The 21,396-nt window shown below is 48.2% G+C and overlaps 1 protein-coding gene across 1 annotated transcript; it reads left to right on the forward strand.

The window, feature by feature from the left end:
- The first annotated feature begins 7,158 nt into the window (after positions 1-7,158).
- On the forward strand, positions 7,159-21,284 carry MON1A (MON1 homolog A, secretory trafficking associated). Its single transcript, XM_072786158.1, has 6 exons — positions 7,159-7,430; positions 16,805-16,944; positions 18,223-18,708; positions 19,286-20,051; positions 20,750-20,897; positions 20,997-21,284. Exons 2-6 carry the CDS (start codon positions 16,818-16,820, stop codon positions 21,135-21,137), a joined length of 1,668 nt encoding a protein of 555 aa, XP_072642259.1. The 5' UTR covers positions 7,159-7,430; positions 16,805-16,817; the 3' UTR covers positions 21,138-21,284.
- The last annotated feature ends 112 nt before the right edge of the window (positions 21,285-21,396 follow it).

Raw genomic sequence — 21,396 nt, forward strand, 5'->3', positions numbered from 1 at the left:
CGCTACTCTCTATCAAACTATATGGCTGGCATTGTGCTGCCACTTCATTATCTTTCTTTTGTTTTTTCATTATCTTTCATTTAAATTTTCATAATAATCATATGAGGAAATCCCTTTTATAGTTAAGGAACCCAAACACCAGAAAAATTAAGTAATTGCCACAGCTGGTTGGGTGTGGGAAGTAGGCATGGAGATTCCAACCCAGGTCAGTCCTGTCCTCCAAGATTTATGCCTCTTGACTACTTTCCCCTTTTCCTTAAGGTGATTATTGATGGTTTTCAGAGGAAGCATCCAGAATTTTCTCTTTTTTTTCATTTTTAAAAAATATTTTATTTATTTATTTATTTATGAGAGAAAGAGACAGAGACATAGGCAGAGAGAGAAGAAGGCTCCCTGCAGGGAGCCTTTGTGGGACTCCATTCCAGGACTCTACCTGAGCCAAAGGCAGACACTCAACCTCTGAGCCAGTCAGGCACTCCAGAATTTTATTTTTTTAGCGTACAAGGGCTCATAGTACTTGAAGTTCATTTTTACTACATGAGAGCAGGAAATCTGAGCTATTTAGAAGAGCTGATCCAAACAGCACCTTCACCTGGAACAGGGTGTACAAGATCTAGTCAGTGAGATGTGTCTGCTTTCAGCCCCTAAATCCTCACAGAGGAGGACCCAGAAAAGAGAAAGACCATGTCCTGTCTGTTGTTCCTTGTTGCCTTGGTCTCATTCGGGGCCATGGCTCTCCAGTATCAAAAGTAGGATTTGATCAAATGTTAAAATAAGAGACAGGAAAAAAAGAAAGAGAGACAGGAACCAGGAGAGATACAGAGGATACAAAACCATGGATAAAATTTTCCAGCAAAGCTGAAAACCCAGCTGCCTTCCCAGGAGTTGTGAAGTAATAAAGGCAGAAAGGAAAACTTCAGATTTTCCAGGGAAAGATTGAGTGTTCCTATTTTTAGCTCAAAATACTTCGTGCTAGATGTCTTGTATTTGTAGGCAAGGGAAACAGCTAAAGGTGCTGAAAGGGACACGAGAGGATTTCCCCCTAGTCACACCCTTAACATAGCAAGAGGGCTGGGAACAGATCCCAGCCTCAGGGCACAATCAGGCATTTTCATGTTCACCATGACTTCCTCACAGTCCCTTGGGTTCTGAAATGTCCACTAAAGCTATAAAAGAAAATAAATCTGGAGAAGAACAAGAGGTCTTATTTTATCATTGTTCTAGTCCCCACTAGTCCACACTACTATGTTGTGGAGATGACAGCGGGGTCCATGAAAATCATGGGCGCACACAAACAGAAAGCAGAGATTTAGAGGGGCCCCTGACCTGGAGGGTAACAGAAGGTGCAGGTAATGTATTATTTGTGACAATGCCCCAAATTTGAAGCAGCATAGTGCAGGGCAGCAGAGCCATTGGGACTGGCATTTATTATTATTCCAAAAGACTAGGATTTATTTCTTGGTAATTTCTTATTTATTTACTAAGCAGGATCCACACCCAGCCTGGAGCCCAATGTGGAGCTGGAACTTGCAAGCCTGAGATCAAGACCTGAGCTGATATCAAGAGTCATTTGTCGCCCAACTGACCAAGCCACCCAGGCACTCCTGTTTCTTGGTAATTTCTATCAGCAAAAAGTGACATATAGAGGAGTGCCTGGATGGCTCAGTTGGTTAAGCATCTGCCTTCAGCTCAGGTCATGATCTCAGGCCCCTAGGATCAAGCCCCCCATCATGCTCCCTGCTCAGTGGGGAGTCTGCTTCTCCCTCTGCCTGCTGCTCCCCCTGCTTGTGTTCTCTCGCTCTCTCTCTCTCTGTCAAATAAAATAATTTTTTTAAAAGTGACATACAGGAAAGGGTTGTCCCAATATTCATTTTTTTAAAATATTTTTATTTATTTATTCATGATAGACATAGAGAGAGAGAGAGAGAGAGAGAGAGGCAGAGACGCAGGCAGAGGGAGAAGCAGGTTCCACGCTGGGAGCCCAACATGGGACTCGATTCCCAGACTCCAGGATCGCACCCTGGGCCTAAGGCAGGCTCTAAACCACTGAGCCACCCAGGGATCCTCAGTCCCAATATTCAAATGTAGATCAATAGGGATGCCCCGGTGGCTCAGCAATTTAGTGCCTCCCTGCATGAAGCCTGCTTCTCCCTCTGCCTGTGTCTCTGCCTCTCTCTCTCTCTCTCTGTCTCTCATGAATAAATAAATAAAATATTTTTAAAAATGTTTTATTAAATAGCCACAGTGGTTTGCCCTGTGAGAGTACCCTAGGCACAAGTTTTAGCCAGAAGCACATGGGGCATGTCGCCACTTGCTTGGCTAAGTAGATACAGTACCATTGAACCCTGAACAACCTAGGGGTTAGGGGCACAAACTGCCCCACACTGTGGAGTTGAAAATCCACCTAAAACTTTGACTCCCGGGATCCCTGGGTGGCGCAGCGGTTTGGCGCCTGCCTTTGGCCCAGGGCGCGATCCTGGAGACCCGGGATCGAATCCCATGTCGGGCTCCCGGTGCATGGAGCCTGCTTCTCCCTCTGCCTGTGTCTCTGCCTCTCTCTCTCTCTCTCTCTCTGTGTGACTATCATAAATAAATAAAAATAAAAAAAAATAAAAACTTTGACTCCCTTAAAACTTAACTACTTAATAATAGTGAGAACCGTGAAAGGTCACTTTTTACTCTGATAAGCAATTTACCAGAGAGATTAACTGCTTACAAGGAGATAATTAGTGGATACTAGCAAACTTGAGCTCACCACAAAAGCAACAGTAGGTGGCTATTTAATTGTTACAGTAGGGGATGCCTGGGTGGCTCAGTGGTTGAGCATCCGCCTTTGGCCCAGGATGTGATCCTGGAGTCCCAGGATCAAGTCCCACATCAGGTTCCCTGCATGGAGCCTGCTTCTCCTCTGTCTGTGTCTCTGCTTCTCTCTCTGTGTGTGTCTCATAAATAAATAAATAGAAATCTCTAAAAAAATAATAATAAAATAAAATATCCTTTAAATAATAATAATAATAATAATTGTTACAGTAGTATAATATGTTCTGTAGTTAATTTTATGCAGTTATGATTTAACACTGCATCTTTACATTTGTTTACATTTCAACTATAAATGGCACCATGTACAGTCTACAAGTATTTGTGGGGAGTGGTTAATAAATTTTGACTTTTTGTAATAGATTTGTATATATTTTATGGTAGTAAATGATAAGATGAACTGGTATGTACATATATTTTATTCATTCATGACATACCTAACTTTTTCTTATTTTTTTTATATTTCTAGGCTACGTAGTTCATCTGCAAGTTTTTTCAAATTATCCCAAATCCAGAGTGCCTGACTGGGTGGCTCAGTCAGGTAAGCATCTGTCTTCAGCTCAGGTCATGATCTCGGGGTCCTGGGATTGAGTCCAGCATGGAACCCAGCATCTGGCTCCACCCTCAGCAGGAGTCTGCTTCTTCTTCTCCCTCTGCCTCTCCCGCCTACTCGTGCTTTCTCTCTATCTGTCTCTCTGTCTCCAATAAAAAAAAATATATATTTTTAAAAATGTATTACAGGGCAGTCCTGGTGGCCCAGGCCCAGTGGTTTGGTGCTACCTGGAGACCCAGGATCAAGTCCCACAGCAGGCTCCCTGCATGGAGCCTGCTTCTCCCTCTGCTTGTGTCTCTGCTTCTCTCTCTTCTCTCTCTCTCTGTATCTCTCATGAATAAATAAAAAAAAAATCTTTTAAAAAATGTATTATAAATTGTCTCAAATTCCCTCAACATTTTCCAATATACTTATTGAAAACAGTGTGCGTATTAGTGAATCTGCATATAACAAAACACCTGAAAAAAAAAAACAAAAAACAAACAAACAAACAAAAACACCTGTTGTCCAAGGGTCAACTGTACTTCCAAATGACAGTGGTGCTCTGGTGGAGATATGCTTGAAAGCAAGAGTGAGACTCTAGAAGAAACCCTAAGGTCAACATAAAGACTGTTGAGGAGACTGGTTAGGTATGTTAAGAAACTTTAAATTTGTTTTCTATGGAGATTAATTCTATGGGGTGCAATTTCTGGTTAATTGAATATAGCCAGGATATTTCTTTTTTTTTTTTTTAAGACTTTATTTATTTATTCATGAGAGACACAGAGAGAGAGAGAGAGAGGCAGAGACATAGGCAGAGGGGGAAGCAGGCTCCATGCAGGGAGCCTGATGCAAGACTTGATCCTGGGTTTCCAGGATCCCTGAAGGTGGCACTAAACCACTGAGCCACCGGGGCTGCCCCAAACTTTATTTTTTTAAAAGATTTTATTTTTAAGTAATCTCCTCACCCACCATGGGTCTCAAACTCACAATTCCAAAATCAAGAGTCCCATGCTCTACTTACTGAGCCAGCCAGGCACCCCTTGGTTTAAACTCTTACAATGCAATGGGATGTATGCTAAACATTATAAATGATATTTACCATAAGCAAGGGAGCCTGGACTCCTGAGCTAGTAAGGAGATAAAATACTCAGTGACCTGTGAAGACCTGGATAGATTCCTCTTTCCTCCCCCACTCTCCTTTCCAGGGGAATAGATAGTGAGGGAATTGAACTTTTTCTCACAGGTTCTTACCTAAAAGGGAGGAAAAAGCTTCCCTTAAATTATGTGCAAGGGGAGCACCTGGGTGGCATGGTCGGTTGGGCATCTGACTCTTGGTTTCAACTCAGGTCCTGATCTTAGGTTTGTGAGATTGAGCCCCATATCAGGTTCCAGCTAAGACTACCGCTCCCTCTGCCCCTACCCTCCTCAAATAAATAGATCTTGGGCAGCCCTGGTGGCTCAGAGGTTTAGCACCGCCTTCAGCCCAGGGTGTGGTCCTGGAGACCGGGGATGGAATCCCATGTCGGGCTCCCTGCATGGAGCCTGCTTCTCCCTCTGCCTGCTTCTCCCTCTGCCTGTGTCTCTGCCTCTCTCTGTGTCTCTCATGAATAAATAAAATCTTAAAAAAAATAGATCTTATAAAAAAATTTTTGTGCAAGGCTTTCAGCCCTATGCAAAGTCATCTCCAGTAAAAGGCCACAGCTTTGTCACCATTTCAGTCATTTCAGTGGTATGGAGATAGGTTCCAAATGGCAAACTGAGATCATGAGAGAAGAACAGGGGCAGAACTTTCCCAATTCTAGTGTAGGGCTGAGATGGAGACAGGACACTACATGGGTGCTTGAAGCAGCAGGGAGAATCAAAGAAGTGATTTCAGCCTTTTTCCTTCATCCTAGAACTGTTTGGGGGAATTAACCAGAAGACTATAGAGTCTTCAGAGATTTCATTTCCCTTTCTTTCTTTCCTTCCTTCCTTCCTTCCTTCCTTCCTTCCTTCTTTCTTTTATCTTTTCTTTTCTTTTCTTTCTTTCTTTCTTCCTTCCTTCCTTCCTTCCTTCCTTCCTTCCTTCCTTCCTTCCTTCCTTCCCTCCTTCCTTCCTTCCTTCCTTCCTTCCTTTCTAAGATTTTATTTATTTATTCTGAGAGACACAGAGAGAGAGGCAGAGACACAGGCAGAGGGAGAAGCAGGCTCCATGCAGGGAGCCTGACGTGGGACTCAATTCCCAGTCTCCAGGATCACACCCTGGGCCGAAGGCAGTACTAAACCGCTGAGCCACTGGGGCTGCCCAAGATTTCATTTCTTCAGAGAAAACATGAGCAGTTTTCATTTTCCTCTAATTTTACTTTTTTTTTTTCTTTTTTTAAAGATTGAGAGACACAGAGAGAGAGGCAGAGACATAGGCAGAGGGAGCAGCAGGCTCCATCCAGGGAGCCCAATGTGGGACTCAATCCGGGGACTCCAGGATCATGCACTGAGCTGAAGTCAGACACTCAACCGCTGAGCCATCCAGACGTCCCTCTAATTTTACTTCTTTATTTTTTTTTAAAGATTTTATTTATTTACTCATGAGAGACACACACAGAGAAAGGTAGAGACATAGGCAGAGGGAGAAGCAGGCTACCCGCAAGGAGCTCCATGCGGGAGTGGATCTGGGATACTGGGATCAGGACCCCAGCCCACAGCAGATGGTCAACGGCTGAGCCATCCAGGCGTCCCAAATTTTACTTCTTTAAATTGTTCTTCAAAAATAGAATTGGGAAAGCCTTATGTTTTCCTGTTGTTGGAATTGCTTTGTTTCTAGGAAATTACAAATGCCCAAAGCAATGGTTCCTTGCCCTGGCACGTCACCTGGGAAGCTTTTTTTTTTTTTAAGATTTTATTTATTTATTCATGAGAGACACAGAGAGAGAGAGGCAGAGACAAGGCAGAGGGAGAAGCAGACTCCATGCAGGGAGCCCGACGCGGGACTCGATCCCAGGACTTGATCCTGGGACTCCAGGACCACACCATGGGCCCAAGGCAGCGCCAAACCACTAAGCCACCCAGGGATGCCCGTCCTGGGAAGCTTTTAAATAGATACTGATGCCTGGGTCCCATCCCCGTTCAATTAAATCAAAATGTCTAGAAATGATCAAAATCTCTAGGCATAGTGATTTTTTAAATTTCCCCAGGTCATTTCACGTGCAAAGTTGAGAACTGTTTCATGTTATTTATTTTTTTAATATTTTATTTATTTGTTCATGAGAGATACAGAGAAAGGGAGAAGCAGGCTCCATGCCGGGAGCCTGACGTGGGACTCGATCCCAGGTCTCCAGGATCAGGCCCTGGGCTGAGGGCGGCGCTGAACCACTGAGCCACCCGGGCTGCCCGAGAACTGTTTTAGAACCTCATCCTGATATATTAAAACATGGCTAAAAGGATGATTTTAGCAACAATTGATGTGTTTACATGCTTTACATCCAGTGTAGCTGGATCCACTAAGGACATTTATCCAGCCTCCAAACTTGTACTGCCCTACATGGTCAATAGAGGAAACAACCCCAACGTCTCCTTCTCTCCCGTGAAATAAACCTTTAGTTGGCGGGGCCGGAGGGGCTTGGAAGTCTGGGCCTGCCGCCCACCCTGGTCCCGGTTCCCGGGACGCCCTTGGTGCAGGACCCCCGCGTAGGAGAAGGCGGTGCAGCCCGAGGCAAATCCTGACCCTGGTCAGGCCCCGCCCCCGACTTTGCCAGGATCTCGCGCCCCGCCCCGCCCCAGGGTGCCGCAGGCCGCCGCGAGCGCCGGACTACATTTCCCACAATGCACCTCGGGGCGGGCAGGGCTGGGCCGAGAGGCTGGAGCCAGGCCTCCGCCACGAGAGGCCGGCGAGGGCTGTCTTCCTGGGCCGGCCGACCCGGCGAGGGGCAGTGGGAGGGGGCGGTGGCCCGCGCAGTGGCCATGTCTGCATCCGCAGGGGGCCGTGGCCCCGCGAACCTGCGTTCTCGGTCCAGGTCCGGCCGGGCACCCGTGCTCTCCCGGGGGTCCGGCAGAGTGCAGTGACCGCCAATCTCTGTGCGTCCAGGGCCCCCCAGAGAAACAGGTGAGTACGACTGCCAATCCACGTGGCCTGGAGGTACCGAGAGACGGGAGAGCTGTCATCCTCTGGGCGAGGGGCTCAAAGACAGGGCTCCCCTGCTGCCCACGCTGCTATTTGCGGTAGGAGGTCTCAGTCTCTTTGGGGTGCCTTAGCCGGTTGGCCTCCAAGTAGAGAATACAAAAGGCGAGGACCGAAACCCTTTCTTTGGCTGGGAGGGCAAAGCCCTGCAGGGATCAGTAGCCAGATAGGACCCGCCCCCAAGGCACCCACATTTCCCCCGGTAAAGTCCTCTCAAAGATCAACAGAGGTGACTGTGGGGTAAGCCAGGGAGCTCCTGGAAGTGTCCTGGGGCTTTAGACTTTGCTCTCAGGGTGCCCTGGCTCAGATAACGCGTCTGACCCTTGTACTGGGTGAGCCACCGTTTCTGGGTTCCAGTTTGCTGGGGGAGGGTGAGCAGTCTTTGTCAGAGAGGGGAGTGGCCACCAACAGTGACAAGTACCAGGCCATGCTCTCAGCACGGAGTAGGCATCCTGCTGAAACAGCTACAGCACAGCCTCACTGGGGCCCTGTCTGCCACGAAGGGCCTGGATCTGGCTGGATCCCCATATTAGTCCTGGAGATGCTGAGGTGCTACATGATTTCAGATAGCAGGGGAACAAATGTAAAGGAAGCCATCACTAGCCCCAGCCAGCTGACCCTGTCCTCACTCCATGCATGTACCATGCTGAGTACCACTTAGCCATACTGGGCTGTCACCTAAAGCCCACAATGGATCAGTGGGTAGTGGGGCCCGGTATATTGAGTAAGTTGCTGTAGACCTTGTTTGGGTCTTTAAACCAAAGGTGCAAGGCATAGAGCAGGGGCATGTGGTAGACCAAAGAGTTGGGAGAGACTCCCAGCAGCTGCAGCAGAAAAACAATGGTCTGTTCCTGCAACATCAGGCCAAATGAAGAGCCAGTAAGCCTAGAGGAACTCCAGTCCTAGGCCCACAGACAACTCTTTGACTGGACATCACAGGTGGCTCACTTCAGGCCAGAGCCTACCTGGCTTCATGAGGTCAGAATCATGTTTTCCCAGGTCATTTCACTCAGGGTGAGCCAATTCTCAAAGGACTGATTTACGTGGCAGAAACCGTTGGATCTGTGTGAAAGTGCAGCTACATATGGTCTGAATGCTAAGTAAAAATACTCATGGTGTACTAATGGCAGCCGCTGCATGTACAAATGCCTACTCTGAGCCAGGTTATCTTATAGGTTATCTCATTTAATCCTCCCACAACCCAGTGAATCAGTATTATCATTATCCCTATTTATAGATAAGAAAACTAAAGACTTATAAAACCAGGGACACCTGGGTGGCTCAGTGGTTGAGCGTCTGGCTTCGGCTCAGGTCGTGATCCTGGGGTCCTGGAATCAAGTCCCCGCATCAGGTTCCCCACAGGGAGCCTGCTTCTCCCTTTGCCAATGTTTCTGCCTCTCTCTGTGTGTCTCTCATGAATAAATAAATAAATAAATAAATAAATAAATAAATAAATAAAAATCTTAAAAAAAAAAAAGACTAATAAAACCAAACCAGGTTAATCCAGGTCCCTCTGACTCCAGGGCCATTGTTCTTGAGCACTTGACTACTCCCAAACACAAGTCTTCTCCACAGACCAGTGTCTCTAGAGGCTGCATTATAATTGGATGTTCTTTGAGGATCTTTCACCTTTTCCCTTCCAAAGTTATTTATCTGGCAAATGTTAATTAAAGTCTTCCTGTGTGTGGAGTTGACATATTGAAATTTGTGGCAGATCACAGGGTGACCTTCAATGTAGAAAAATGCAGCAGGGCAAAAGGGATGAGAATCAGGGATATTGCAGGAAGGCCTCTCTGATAGGTAACACTTGAGCAACAACCTGAAGGAGGTGAGAGAGTGGGTCATGTCAATATCTAGCCCAAGCAGTGGAATAGGGAAGGTGAGGGGCAGAGGGAAAGGCAGGAAGACATGGTCCAGGCAGAAAGCTCAGCAAGGGCAAGTGAAGAAGTGCTCAGGATTTACATTTAAATTTTTTTAAAATTTTTTATTTATTTATGATAGTCACAGAGACAGAGAGGGAGAGAGAGAGAGAGAGAGAGAGGCAGAGACACAGGCAGAGGGAGAAGCAGGCTCCATGCACCGGGAGCCCGATGTGGGATTCGATCTGGGGTCTCCAGGATCGCGCCCTGGGCCAAACCGCTGCGCCACCCAGGGATCCCAGGATTTACATTTATATTATCTCAAAGGAAAGCCATGAGATCAGTGTGGCTGGGCTAAAGTAAAGCGAGTGGGGGAAGGGATAGGAGATGAGGTCGAAGAAGTAATGGCGGGGTAGATAGAGTGGCGCCTTGTACACTGCTGTGAGGAAATTGGCTTCTCATTGAATGAGTGGGAACCATTATAAAGTTGTGAGCAGGGGAGTTACATGACCTGACTTCTTTTTCAAGAGGATCACTTTGAGTGCTGTGCGAGGGATAGACTGTGCAGGGACAAAGGCAGAAGTAGGGAGACTGGTTAAAAGACAGGTACGATACTCCTAGAGAGAGAACGGGTAGCCTGGACCAATGTGGTAGTGGTGGCCGTGATGAGCAGTGGTCAGATTCTGGACATGGGCATTTCCCATTTAACATCAGTCATCTACAAAAGTTGGGCATTATGTCTAGAATCACTAACTTGGTATCTGTTTCCCCTTTTAAATGGGGAAAAGTATAATGCTTCCCTCAGTAACCCAAATCTCAAATTTTCTAAAATAGTACTAAATCACAGGAAAAATATATACCTAATATATGCCTAGTAAGGTATAGGGTTAGGATATAAAATGCTTAAAAAATTTCCTCCTAATCACCAAACAGTATTTGCTGCTTTGCTGCAGTATCATGGCTTCTTTCAGTACCTGCAACAACCACAATGCAAGTAAGCCCCTTTTGTTGCCACTCAGTGATGTTCTATCTGATTTGGAATGTAATTTGAGGCTTTACATGCACATTGCTTTGTTTAAAATGGTTTGATGTTGTAAATATGCATTTTTTCTCCTTAAACATAAGCTGAATCAAATACAAGTTTGTTGTATTAGCTATTGCTGTGTAACAAATTACCCCAAAACTTAGCAGCTTAACACAACAATAAATATTTATTATCTCATGCAATTCTTATGAGAATTTGGGAACATTTGGGGAGCAGCTTAGCTGGATGATTCAGGCTCAGGTTCTCTCATGATGTTCCAGTCACCTGAAGGCTTGACTGGGGCTAGATGATTTGCTTCCAGGTTTGCTCATTCACATGACTGACACATTTGATTTTTTTTTTTTTTTGCTTTTATTTTTTTTTTTTAATTTTTATTTATTTATGATAGTCACACAGAGAGAGAGAGAGAGGCAGAGACATAGGCAGAAGGAGAAGCAGGCTCCATGCACCGGGAGCCCGACGTGGGATTCAATCCCGGGTCTCCAGGATCGCGCCCTGGGCCAAAGGCAGGCGCCAAACCGCTGCGCCACCCAGGGATCCCGACTGGCACATTTGATACTGGCTCTTTGCAGGTCGCAGTTTCTTGTCATGAGGTTCTCTTGGCAGGGCTGCTCAAGTGTCCTCACAACATGGCTAATGGTTCCACAGGGAGAGAGTGATCCAAGAGAGAAAGGCAGCAGCCACAATATCTTTTATGACCTAGCCCCAGAAATCACACATTGTCATTTTCACATTATCCTGTTAGTTACATAGATGAGCCCTGCTCAGTGTGGGAGGGGAGTACACAAAGGCATGAATTCCAGGAGTTGAGGATCACTGGGGACCATCTTGAAGGCTGGCTACCACAGTTGGGTATTAAATACTAAAAGGAATTCTGTGGGGAAAATATTAACAAGAGAGACATTTTACTGGGTGCACCTGTATTCCGAAGTACAGGTGACAGGATTTGCTAATGGTTTGGTATATGAGGTGTAAAGAAAAGAGATGACTCCAAAATTTTTTTTGCTGAATAACTGAAAGGATGACATTGTCTTTCATTGAGATGAAGAAAACTCTGGGAGGAATAAGTTTCTAAGAAAAGGATCAGAAACTCAGTTTTGGACATATAACTTTGAAATACTGTAAGACATTCAAGGGCATACATCAAGTAGATGGTTAAATGTGTGTGCCTCTAGAAGTCAGAAGAGGGATCAGCATTGGAAATAAAAATTGGAATCATTAATGTATCAATGGGATTTCAAATCATGAGACTGAATAAGGCTACCAGTGATTGATGAACACAGAAAAGGGATCTAAGGACTGAAACCTGGGTCTCCTAACTGTGAGAATAACTGCAAAAAGGACTTAGAAGAAATGGTCCATGAGGTAGGAGGGGAATCATGGAAGGAGAGTGGTTGGTGTACCAGGAGCCAAGAAGAAAAAAATGTTTCAAAAGAGAGGAAATGATCAACTGTATCCATTGCCGCTGAGTGAAGCGAGAGGATCCTGAGGTTAACTGACAGCCTTGATGGGAGTGGTGTTACTACAGAAATGAAGGCACAAGTCTAGTTGGAATGGCTTCAAGAGTGAGCAGGAGACATGGAGAGGCTGTGGCAGATGTACTTCTTGATTACCAAATATCCATGACTCCCCATGTTTCTCAGTTCCTCTAGCTATGGGACTAGTCCTGGCCAATTTGGGCTTTGAAGTATTCAACAGCTGATACATGACCTTCCAGCCCCGTCTTCCACGTATTCCAGTGGCAGAGCTAGGAGATGCAAGTAACTTGGATTCCTGAACCACAGCTTGGAAGGAAGCTAAATTATGACCAGACCCATGCTAGATTTTGTGTGAGCAAAAAATAAGCCTTCATGTGTAAAGCCTCTACCACTTTGGCATTCATTTTTTTAAATTTTTTTAAAAATTTATTTATGATAGTCACAGAGAGAGAGAGGCAGAGACATAGGCAGAGGGAGAAGCAGGCTCCATGCACCGGGAGCCCGACGTGGGATTCGATCCGGGGTCTCCAGGATCGTGCCCTGGGCCAAAGGCAGGCGCCAAACTGCTGCGCCACCCAGGGATCCCGGCATTCATTTTTATACAGCATAACTTAGCCTATATAATTAAACTTCAAGTATTATTTACTCTTTCGAGGTTGATTGGTTGGTTTTATAAAAGGCAACAACAAAAAAATGAGGTGGAACCTAGAGGGGAATGTAGAGTTAAGGAGAGGTTTGTTTTAACTTTTTTTTTTTTTTTTTTTAAGATTTTTGTTTATTTGACAGAGAAGGAGAGCCAGCACAAGCAGGGGGAGCAGCAGGCAGAGGGAGAAGGAGAAGCAGGCTCCCCGGGGAGCAGGGATTCTGATGCAGGGCTCAATCCCAGGATCCTAGGATCATGACCCAAGCCGAAGGCACTCAACCAACTGAGCCACCCAGGTGCCCTTTGTTTTACCTTTTTAATTGAAATAAGACAGACTGGGCAGCCTGGGTGGCTCAATGGTTGAGCGTCTGCCTTCAGCCCAGGGCATGATCCTGAGGACCCGGGATCGAGTCCCACACCGGGCTCCCTGCATGGAGCCTGCTTCTCCCTCTGCCCGTGTCTCTGCCTTTCTCTGTGTGTGTCTTTCATAAATGAATAAATAAAATCTTTAAAAAAAAAAAAAGAAATAAGACATAGTGTTCACAAATCAAAAGTACAGCTCAGTGAATTATAATGGAGCAAACACACCTAAAGGAAGGTGTTTTGAAAATGGATGAAGCATCAGCATATTGGTGATATGATAGGGGAGTGGGGGGAAACAATGATCTGGGAAAAAGGGACAGCTGCGGAAGCCATGCACTTGTGCTTGCATCGGCAAGAGGGACAGGAGTGGAAGAGTTTGCCCCAATGGAGCATCGACAGCTCATCTTCAGTGAGAAGGAAGGCAGAGTCTGGCAGATGAGGTGAGGTCATGGTAGGAATCTTGGAAATTCTCTTTTGCTAACTTCTGTATCCTCAGTGGTATCACGGATAGTGCTGAGTGAGTGGGGGAGAAGCAGATGAAGGAAGTTGGAAAAGAGAGAAGGTGAGAACTTACTGACTAGGAAAGTGGGAAAGTGAGTCAACACAGAAATGTGGTAATTTAAAACAAAGGTTCTGGACCTTCTTCCTGGAAGTAAGCACGTAGCAATCCAGGTTTCCTTTTTTTTTTTTTTTTTCTTTAATTAAAGCTTTTATTTACTTATTCATGAGAGACAAAGAGAGAGGCAGAGACATAGGCAGAGAAAGAAGCAGGTTCCATGCAGAGAGCCTAATGTGGGACTCGATCCTGGAACCCCAGGATCATGCCCTGGTCCGAAGGCAGGGGCTCAACCGCTGAGCCACCCAGGCATCCCGCAATCCAGGTTTCCATCAAGGGAGCCAGATCCAGAAGCCCTGGCCACAACCCTGGACTGTCAGTAGCAGCTTGCCCTCTGTCTGGTCATGGTCTCTCTGGAGTCACACTCTCTTCCCATAGCAGTGCAGGCCCCAATCTGGCTTTCAGGTTAGCTTGTGAAATAATGGTCTACAAGGTTCTCATGTGGCCTGTATCTTCTTGCTGAAGACCTAGGCATGCCATACTTATTGTGGCACCCACTGCCCTGGCCTCTGTGGTGTTATAATGGTTGTTTTGGCCTCTTTGGTCTCCATCTCTGTCTCTGAGCAGACCTTTCTTGAACAGGTTGCTGTTGAGGGCAAGTAGCCTCATAGTTACTCTGGCCCATTGTCAGACAAAGTAGCCCAAGGTGGTCCCCTGGGCTCTGACTCATGCCAGGAACCATCACTCTTGATTGTCCTGATGGGTGGGATAAGTGGCCTAGAAAATCCCCAAAGGTGGCTGTTCTCCCAAATGACCTTCCTTTGGTCCTGCTCTGTGTAGGATGGTGCTGTTGGCCAGTGGTGCCCAGCCTTCACTTGTTCTGTGATGCTCCAGGTTCAGTGCAGGAATGGCCACCAGCCTCCCTGTCTGTTTTGCACATTGAGCTTCTGCAAAAGACTCATTTGAAGAAAGGATTCCATAGCTTACAACAAAGATGACCAAAAGAAGAAGAAGGGAAAAAAAGAGCTTGAAAGTCAGTTCTTTGGATACATACAGGAGCTCCCTGATGGGAACTCTGGTGTGATGGAGTGGGAGGTCTGAGAGAGTGTTCGTGGATACAGACAATCTGAGATAACAACCTGCGGTCACTGTCTCTTTGAGATCACATTCTTCATGAATGTTTCTGAGTACCTATTTCATGCCAGGCTCAGGGAGGAGTCATTTGCTCAAGGTTGCAGTATGTAGGAAACAAGGCCTCAGTTATTCCCTATGACTCTGCCCTAGAGGAGACAGGGGGAGGGTCACTGACACCAGTCCCTCCCAGGCCCCTGGCCTGCTGCATGACCTCTTCATGAGTCTGACTGGTCTTTGCTGCCCTTCTAGCCTATCCATCCAGATTTCTCTTCACGAAAGGGTCAATGCATCAGATGGAACTCCTTCCCTGGGAATGTATATTGCCTACCAAATGAGGATCCTTCAGCTTGCCATTCAGGGGCCCTAGGGGTGACTCCAAGTAAGCCATACAAGCCAACAGCCATACTTCGTTATCCCTGCCATCCACTCATAGCCACCTTCACCAGGCCCTGAGGCTACAGAACTGGGAGATCAAGCTGTCTGTCCTGGTCATCAGAGGGCCCTGAGAACTGTTATGTCCAAAGTTGTTGGTAACTTGTAAGGCAAGCCTTGGTGCCAAATTCAGAAAGTACAAAAGTGTATTCAGAAAAAAGCAAGCCTAAGATGCCTGGGTGGCTTGGCGGTTTGTCACCTGCCTTCAGTTCAGGGCGTGATCCTGGAGACCAGGATCAAGTCCTACATTGGGTTCCCTGCATGGAGCCTGCTTATCTCTCTCTGCTTGTGTTTCTGCCTCTACCTGTGTGTCTCTCATGAATAAATAAATAAAATCTTAAAAAAAAAAAAAAAAAAAAAGAGGGCAGCCCGGGTGGCTCAGCGGTTTAGCGCCACCTTTGGCCCAGGGTGTAATCCTGGAGACCCTGGATTGAGTCCCTCATCGGGCTCCCTGCATGGAGCCTGCTTCTCCCTCTGCCTGTGTCTCTGCCTCTCTCTCTCTCTCTCTCTCTGTGTCTCTCATGAATGAATAAATTAAATCTTTAAAAAAAATTAATGGGGAAATGTTCATGGTAGGCTGTGCAGTGAAAGACACCAGGATATAGAATTGTTTCAAGTCCCAGCTCCAGTACTCCTTCCCTGTTGTGACATTGGGCAAGACATTTAAAACTCTCAGCCTCAGTCCTTTTATCTATAAAGCTAACCTGAGACAGGACACCTGCTAGAGTGGAGTGATTAGGCTTAGATAACTGTCCACTGAACCTCTTAGCTCACACTTCCTTGGTGCTCAATTAGTGTTAGCTGCTGTTAACAGTTTGTAAAAAAAAATAAAACTATTTATCTTTTATGTACATTTTTTTAAAAATGGAAGGAAATGCACCAAAATGTGAAGAGTGAAAGATCCTGAATGCCAGGAGAATGGCGACATTTCTTTCCTTTTTTTTTTTTTTTAAGATTTTATTTATTGATTGATGAACAACACAGAAAGAGAGAGGTAGAGACATAAGCAGAGGGAGAAGCAGGCTCCATGCAGGAAGACTGATGTGGGACTAGATCCCAGAACTCTGGGATCATGTCCTGAGCCAAAGGCAGATGCTCAACCGCTGAGCCACTCAGGTGCCCCAGTGACATTTCTTTCTTTAGACTTTGTTGTATTTTCCAAGTTTTCTATAATGAATAGGTAGATGAATTCTTCCTTTTCTTTCTTTTTTTTTAAGATTTTATTTTTTTATTCATGAGAGAGAGAGAGGCAGAGACATAGGCAGAAGGAGAAGCAGGCTCCATCCAGGGAGCCCGACGCGGGACTCGATCCTGAGACTCCAAGATCACACCCTGGGCTGAAGGCAGGCGCTAAACCGCTGCGCCACCCAGGTGTCCCAATTCTTCCTTTTTTTATTTAGAAAAAGAGCAACTTTTTTTTTTTTAAAGATTTTATTCATTTATTTGACAGAATGACAGAGAAAAACAGTGCTTGTGCACAAGGGGGAGCAGCAGAGGGAGAGAGAAGCAGACCTCCCACTGAGCAAGGAGCCCAACGTGGGGCTCGATCCCAGGACCCTGGAATCATGATCTGAGCCAAAGGCAGACACTTAACCAACTGAGCCACCCAGGCACCCCCATACTTCGTTTTTTAGAGGGGACTACTCAGAACCCATTCCCCAAGGGGTTTGAGCTAGTTGGGTCCTGATGAAGGATGCTTTCCTGTACTTACCACTGTTAATTATGCCGGTGACCCCTGCCACCAGCACCTTTCCCCTTACCCTTGATGATGCCTTTGTTTATCCCACAGGAGAGCCCAAAGGATGGCTGCTGACATGCAGAGAAAGAGAAGCAGCGAATGCCCTGATGGCACATTGGCTCCTTCTGATGGGCAGAGTATGGAGAGAGCTGAGAGCCCCACACCAGGACTGGCTCAGGGAATGGAGCCAGGTACGGGCAGGGTGTGCAGCTCCAGGAAGCTGACAGCGAGAGCAGCCTCCCAGGCAACTGGGATTCCCAACCAGTCTTTCACTCCCGGTCATTCACACATTTGTCAGGTCACTCCTGGGCTGTTTGTCAGGTGCAGGGGGATACTGCAGGGAACTGGACACAGTCCACCTGTGTCCAGCCTTCCTCTCCACCTCATGTTGGGCTACTCACCCTGTGTTGTCTGGCTGCCAGCATGGGTTCTCCTCCTATTCCCTGGGTCTACGGTGTACCTTCCTGGCTCCTTCTCCCTCCCTCAGCTCTCAGCTTAAATGTCACCTCCTCACAAATTAGGCCTGCCTGCTCTGACCATGCTTTCTACAGGATACTCATTATTTTGTAATTTTTTAATATATGTATTGCACATCTCTAGTCCACAGGATTGTGAGCTCTTTGAGCACAGAGTGGTTGTATCCCTAGGACCTAGTACAGTATGGAACTCATCATAGAGACTCAAAATACACCTGTTGAATTACTCTGTCAAAAAAAAAAATCAGCAAAGAAAGACTGACATGGTCCCTGCCTTAGGGGAGCCACAGGCTAGTAGGGTCATCAATTGGAGTAGGGTAGGAACTATGGCCTGAGCAGGGTCAGGGAGACTTCTCGCAGGGAGAGTCACTGAACACAGAAGTATTCCAGGCACAGGGTGAGGTGCTGGGCACACGGCAGTGAATAACCAGGTTCCTGCCCCTCTGGAGGAACCCCTCTGTGGTTGAGAAGGATAACTGACAAGTGGCACAAGAGAAATCAAGGAGGGAGATGTGATAGAGTGCCTGGGGTTGGAGGTCAGGTGAGGAGGTAGCTAACATCTTTGCTGAGAGCTGAAGTGTGACAAGGAGCCGGCCCCATGAGGAGGTGGGAGTGCCTTCCAGGTAGAGGGAACAGCAGGTGCAGAGGCCCTGAGGTAGATGGGGGCATGTTGAGGATGTCCAAAGAGCAGGGGGATGAAGGTCAGTATGACTGGAATGGATAAGGACTGTGAGATGAGAATGAGAGCAGCAAGCAGATACCAGCCGCCCTCACAACCATGAGGGGTTTGGGTCTTATTCCCAGTGTGATGGGAGGAATCTGGTGGGCTCTAAGTTGCAAGGAGGCATAACTCCTAGCAGGCAGTAGTAGGAGGTAACAGTGGCTTGTCTTGCCAGGACAGGCAGTAAGGTTAGAGTGCCATTTTGGATACCTTGCTGGTAAGATGATCTGCCAGCGACTACTGCTCTAAGCACCAGTGCTTTTGGCCGCCAGGTGCCGGGCAGGAGGGTGCCATGTTCGTCCATGCCCGTTCCTACGAGGACCTGACGGAATCGGAGGATGGGGCAGCTTCTGGGGACAGCCCCAAGGAGGGTGCTGGGGGTCCCCCACCATTGCCTGCAGACATGCGCCAGATCAGCCAGGACTTCAGTGAGCTGAGCACCCAGCTGACAGGTGTGGCCCGAGACCTACAGGAGGAGATGCTGCCAGGAAGCTCTGAGGACTGGCCAGAGTCTTCAGGGGCAGCTGGGCAGCCAGCCACAGAACCTCCCAGGGAGGGGACAGGCGAGGGGGATGAGGAGGAGGCTGCTGAGGCATGGCGACTGCACCAGAAGCATGTCTTTGTGCTGAGCGAGGCGGGGAAGCCTGTGTACTCCCGCTATGGGTCAGAGGAGGCACTTTCCAGCACCATGGGTGTCATGGTGGCCCTGGTGTCCTTCCTGGAGGCAGACAAGAATGCCATTCGTTCTATCCATGCAGGTGAGCCACCTGGAAAGGGGGGTAGGGAGGGCTCCCCTGGCCAGGGTTAATTCATAGCAGGTTTTGGAGCCCCCGGGTATAGAGGGCTGGGATGTGCTATGTGACCAAGGGCAGTCCCTCCACCTCATTAGGCTTTGATATTGTCTTCTGAACATGGATAGCAACAGACTGCCTTATAGGGCTATTGTGAGGGCCAAGTGGCTCTGACATGGGCTTTGCCCTTGGAGAGAACCAGAAGTCTGAGGAGGTGACCAAAAAGTCCCAGGTCCTGGGCCCCACCCAGCTTGCCATTTAACACAAGAATGTTTTTCTGAAGTGCTCACTGCATTTTGGCTGGTGCCAGTCTGTGAATCAAGTGGCAGGGATAGACCTGGAGTCCTCAGGGAAAGGGGACCTCGGGCTCCTGTTTTTATCTTCATCATCCTTAAGTCCCTACTGTGTGCAGAGCTCTGAGGGAGGGTGGAGAGGATGTAGAAGGCAACAAACTGCATAGGAAGCCAGGGCTCCGAGGGAGCTGGGCAAGGCCAATCCCGGGAGGCTTCCCGGAGAAGCTGACGCCTCCTCCCTCCACCTTCAGATGGCTACAAGGTAGTATTCGTGCGCCGGAGCCCACTGGTGCTGGTGGCAGTGGCGCGCACAAGGCAGTCGGCGCAGGAACTGGCGCAGGAGCTGCTCTACATCTACTACCAGATCCTGAGCCTTCTTACGGGCGCGCAGCTGAGCCACATCTTCCAGCAGAAGCAGAACTACGACCTGCGGCGCCTGCTCTCGGGCTCGGAGCGCATCACCGACAACCTGCTGCAGCTCATGGCGCGAGACCCCAGCTTCCTCATGGGGGCGGCGCGGTGCCTGCCCCTGGCGGCGGCGGTGCGTGACGCGGTGAGTGCCAGCCTGCAGCAGGCGCGTGCGCGCAGCCTTGTCTTCTCCATCCTGCTGGCGCGCAACCAGCTCGTGGCGCTAGTGCGCCGCAAGGACCAATTCCTGCACCCCATCGACCTGCACCTGCTTTTCAACCTCATAAGTTCCTCCTCGTCCTTCCGTGAGGGCGAGGCCTGGACGCCCGTGTGCCTGCCCAAGTTTAATGCAGCCGGCTTCTTCCACGCACACATCTCTTACCTGGAGCCTGACACCGATCTCTGCCTGCTGCTCGTCTCCACCGACCGCGAGGACTTCTTTGCAGTCTCTGACTGCCGCCGCCGCTTTCAGGAGCGCCTGCGGAAGCGCGGAGCCCACCTGGCGCTGCGGGAGGCACTGCGCACACCCTACTACAGTGTTGCTCAAGTGGGCATCCCTGACCTACGCCACTTCCTCTATAAGTCAAAAAGCTCAGGACTCTTCACCAGGTGAGGGAGGGCCTTGGGGACACTGCTTGAGGGAGATAGGGGCGCAGTGGGATCTAGGGGAGGATTGGTCCTGAGTCCTGATGCAATCCTGAAGCTGAGAACCCCTCTGGGAATGACTGACATGTTGGGTCTGTTTCACTCTGACATCAGGGACCCAGTCTCCCTATCATTCTACTCCCAATGGGCATACACCTTTCCACGTTGTTACCCAGGAAGCCTTGAAATGCCCAATATACCCAGGGAAGGAAGCTGGAACAGAGGTCTCCTGGATCTCCTGCCCTGGAGCAAGTCTGCCTTAGGGATCATTTTGATCCAGTCCAGGATGCAGAACTCCTCTAACAGAGAGGCTGGGGCAGCTTCTATCGTCACATTACTCCTTTTTGAGTTCCCACTTACTTTCCCTCCACTTCAGACCTGTCACTCTGTCTTAGACACTGAAACTTAGATTGGCAGCTCTCCAAGGGAAGATAACCAAAGATGCCATGAACTCAGGGGAGGGAGAAGAACAGGGCTTCAGTCTGGAAGGGCCCAGCCCTGTCCTGGAGTCTTCTGTGGTAGGTAGACATTGCCTTGTCCTGGGAGATCATTTGGAGGGTAGGACTCATGGCAGAGTCTCTCTGGCTAGGCATAGTTATTTCTGGATCACCAGAGAAGGCAATGGAAGTCATTTCTTTGCGAACCCACTCCCCTATCTCCAGCCCTGAGATTGAGGCCCCGTACACGAGTGAAGAGGAGCAGGAGCGGCTGCTGGGCCTCTACCAGTACCTGCACAGCCGAGCTCACAATGCCTCCCGCCCACTCAAGACCATCTACTACACAGGCCCCAATGAGAACCTCCTGGCCTGGGTAAGGTGGCCCTGGGACGGGCTGGGCTTCATCAGGATCCTGGGTAGGGGGCCTGAGGGATATTTAACCTCGATGACTACCCTGTGCCCCCTCCTCCAGGTAACAGGTGCCTTTGAGCTCTACATGTGCTACAGCCCCCTGGGGACCAAGGCATCGGCCGTCAGTGCCATCCATAAGCTGATGCGCTGGATCCGCAAAGAAGAAGACCGCCTCTTCATCCTCACGCCCCTCACTTATTGATGGGAAAGTGTGTGGGTTCAGCCCTCTTAGACACACTGGGCGATGGAAGCCATAGGCACCTCTACATGGGCTGGCCTCTCTTGCCCAGGCGGCAGGCAGGGACTGTGGGTTGGTGTGCGCATTAAAGTGCTTTGGGGAAGACACTCATTGGGCCTTGTCACTGGTCCCTTTACTCACCCTTTCTCACTCACATACAGATACTGAATCCTTCTTAGTCCTTGCCCATGTTTCCTCCTGCACAGGGGCACAGGCACATTCG

This window comes from Canis lupus, chromosome 19 (genome assembly GCF_048164855.1).
Source record: "Canis lupus baileyi chromosome 19, mCanLup2.hap1, whole genome shotgun sequence".
Lineage (NCBI taxonomy): Eukaryota > Metazoa > Chordata > Mammalia > Carnivora > Canidae > Canis > Canis lupus.